The sequence below is a fragment of the Limulus polyphemus genome, unplaced genomic scaffold (assembly GCF_000517525.1).
Source record: "Limulus polyphemus unplaced genomic scaffold, Limulus_polyphemus-2.1.2 Scaffold4368, whole genome shotgun sequence".
NCBI lineage: Eukaryota > Metazoa > Arthropoda > Merostomata > Xiphosura > Limulidae > Limulus > Limulus polyphemus.
Window position 1 is genome coordinate 58,320 of NW_013669978.1, and position 3,054 is coordinate 61,373.

At 35.0% G+C, this 3,054-nt stretch overlaps 1 protein-coding gene across 1 annotated transcript in view; it reads left to right on the top strand.

Annotated features, from left to right (window-relative positions):
- Positions 1–3,054, top strand: part of LOC106471042 (proton myo-inositol cotransporter-like) — a gene marked incomplete at its 5' end in the record, with an annotated part of 31,775 nt that overhangs the window by 12,899 nt on the left and 15,822 nt on the right. The window contains one exon of the mRNA XM_022399669.1: positions 1,943–2,054. Coding sequence (XP_022255377.1) covers positions 1,943–2,054 — 112 coding nt within the window. The remainder of the gene's footprint in view (positions 1–1,942; positions 2,055–3,054) is intronic.

Sequence of the window (3,054 nt, forward strand, 5' to 3'; positions counted from 1 at the left end):
CACGGGGGTGCTTAACTTGTTTCCAGGTGTATATATATATATAATTTGCTTTAAAGGTTAGTATTACAGAAAATGTATATAGGCTAATATAGCAAAGGAATATAGAATCAAATCTGTATAAGCTGCACCAAAAATTTTGGAAATAATCTTGCCAGTTTAGATCAGTAGGGGGCAGTGTTTAACGAAATTGTAAGTTTATGTTGTGATTGGTTGATTATTTCAGAAATTTTCGCTAACTGTCCCTAATTTTGATCTGATAAACTAGATGGAAGGTAGTTATTCAACATGACCCACCGTCTACGTTTGGAATACTCTAATGAGTCTAATCGAATAGTGGGATGTGACCGACACCATTATAACGTATCAGGGCCCCAAAGTGCAGAGAGCGTATTTTTCTTCGGTAAAAAAACTCAAATAGTGAACCCTTGGATTCGCAGTCCGGCATGGTAACCACAAGGATGCGACTTGTTTGTTTGTAATTAACCACAAAGCTAAACCATGGGCTATTTGTGCTCTGCTCACCACGGGTATCGAAACCCAGATTCTAGCGTTGTAAGTCCGCAGACATACCGCTGTGCCACTGGGAGGCCAAGGGTACGAAAAGCCTGTATATAATTTGAAATATAAAGGGATTTGTCAGAATAATGCTACTTTAAAAACAGTTAAATCCATCAAATGCCTAGACAGCACACTGGAGTCCATGCATAACTCCAGTTTCAGTGACACAAGCCTATGAGAATAGTGACACAATCTACGTTGACCGAATACAAATCATACCAGTACCTCACAAGTTCACCCCCATTGTTAACTGCTGCCCATTTTACAGTTGGCTGAACTGAAGCACTTGAGGTAAAGTGTCTTGCCCAAGAAGGCAATGATAAGGTACAGGCAAGACTCGAACCCAGAACCTTTCGATTAAGAGTCCAAAACACTAACCGCTAGACCAAATCGTCCATAATGTCACTTTGCTTGTTAGATAAAGTGAGAATAAAGGGGTTAGCCATATAAAAATAAGATATGAAGGAAAGACCCGAGTTATATGAAAAACCACACCCTGTAAAGATATAATTTAAAAATAGATAAAATAAATACAAAATAATTGGCAAATACTTCCCCACTTTTGCTATATATTGCAACCGGATAAAGTAACAGCACGAACATAAATCGAGGCCCAAGTTTATTTCAATTTTCTCGTGTTTTACATTAGATATTTACAGGGTATGCCTTTTTATGTAGTCTGATTCTCATTTTCTTTACGTAACTGACCACTTTATTATAAGTTGGTTGTTTTTATTCACCTAAAATGGTATATTATAGATCCCACTTCTGACATCAGTTTATTATTACGAGTCAGCTTTCTTACGATCATACTATGCTCGCACGTCACTTTCCCGTCTACCTTATTAAGGTTGTACTTATTTCTAACAGAAATCGTCTCGTTTATTAATATAACCAATAACACATTTTGTTTCTTACTGGCAGTACATTACTTGCTTTCTTGCCTCTCTCGGTTTATTTGCTCTCTCTCTTACATCTTCTGGTCTTTTCTCTGTCGTTTGACTTCTGTCTTTTATATCCTTTTCTCCAGTCCACGCCAATAAGTCCTTTTCCTTTATGGCATTACACCTATTTTTCGTAATCGGATTATAATGCTTCATAATGGTAGGTGTTCTTGTAGCTTCCAAATTCGACTGAACTTAGAAAGGAGACGGCTCTCTCCAATCATATTTTAACGACTTAAAGTGTCTTAATCCCATAATCCCTTAGGGACTGACCAAAAGCCGACCATTTTCTCAGCTCTCTCAACCCAAACCAACGATTTCCTACACCTAACTTCATAACACTTATTATTGATAAATGCGGGTTTAGAAAATAATAAGAAAGTTATAACTTAAAATGTGACAATGCAGTTAATATGAAACGTTTTTTCTACAATTTACAGATTCCACATCGATTTTTGTACACATTTTTCAAAACCCTGCAGTCAAGCGTGCTCTAACTGTAGGCTGTCTCCTTCACCTTACTCAACAATTTGTGGGCATCAACACTGTCATGTAAGTTAGCCTCGGATTATCGTATGTTAATTACAATAATTTTAACCATTGAATTGTTCTAAGGGTAAATAGTGCATTTTATGCTTAGTGTTTTGGGGAGTTTTGTAAAAATATTTTTTAAAATAAGTTTAGTACTATTTTCGTATAATTTTTAAAAACAGTCTTAAATTCTAGATAAAAATATTTAGTCTTACCTGTTGTTTTAGCATAAACTTTTTCGTCTTAGAAAAATGTAAAACAGTGAACGATATTAAATGATTTATTAATTAGTTTGATTCTTGATCTATCTTATTAAACTTCAGCTGTATATAAGGATACGAACTGAGTAATATATATTGTGTATTTTTTGGGTTACAAATGATATTTCTACACTAAATGAAAACGTTATTTTTACTTCCTACCTAATATTGTGCTGGATCCAAAGGTCACTGCAATAATAACTTGAATTTAGGGCGGCATAAACTTCACAATTTGTGAGAATGTATCTTATTTGATTGTAACCTGTTTGTTAAGGGTTATGGTTTGCAGTCGATTTGCAAGTATTAAAGAAGATTATTGTGATGAGTGCACTGTTTATGTTTGTCCCAAAAATGCTCCATGAGGTTGAGATCTAATGATTTTATTTGCTAAGTAAAATGACAGAGGTCACTATCATGTTCATCGAACCAAGTTATGACAATTAGAGAATAGTGGTCGAATATAGTATTGCTCTCTTGGAAGAACCATAGGCTATAAAAGCAAAAATGCAGCATTGTGAAGTGTACACAAATTACGACAATATTTATGTATTATGCAAATATTATTTTATTTCCTAAAGGAACAAAAAAGACGCAACTACTGTCACGAGGACGTTTCCTATACCATTACACCACTTCCAGCAGCATGCTCTATAGGAATAATATGAGTGGGGTTGAGTTAATTTTTCTCCATACATTCCTCAAGTAGATACATTCCTTTCCTATTCATAGTAGGTTTGAAAACTGTCTGTTGAAAGAAAAGG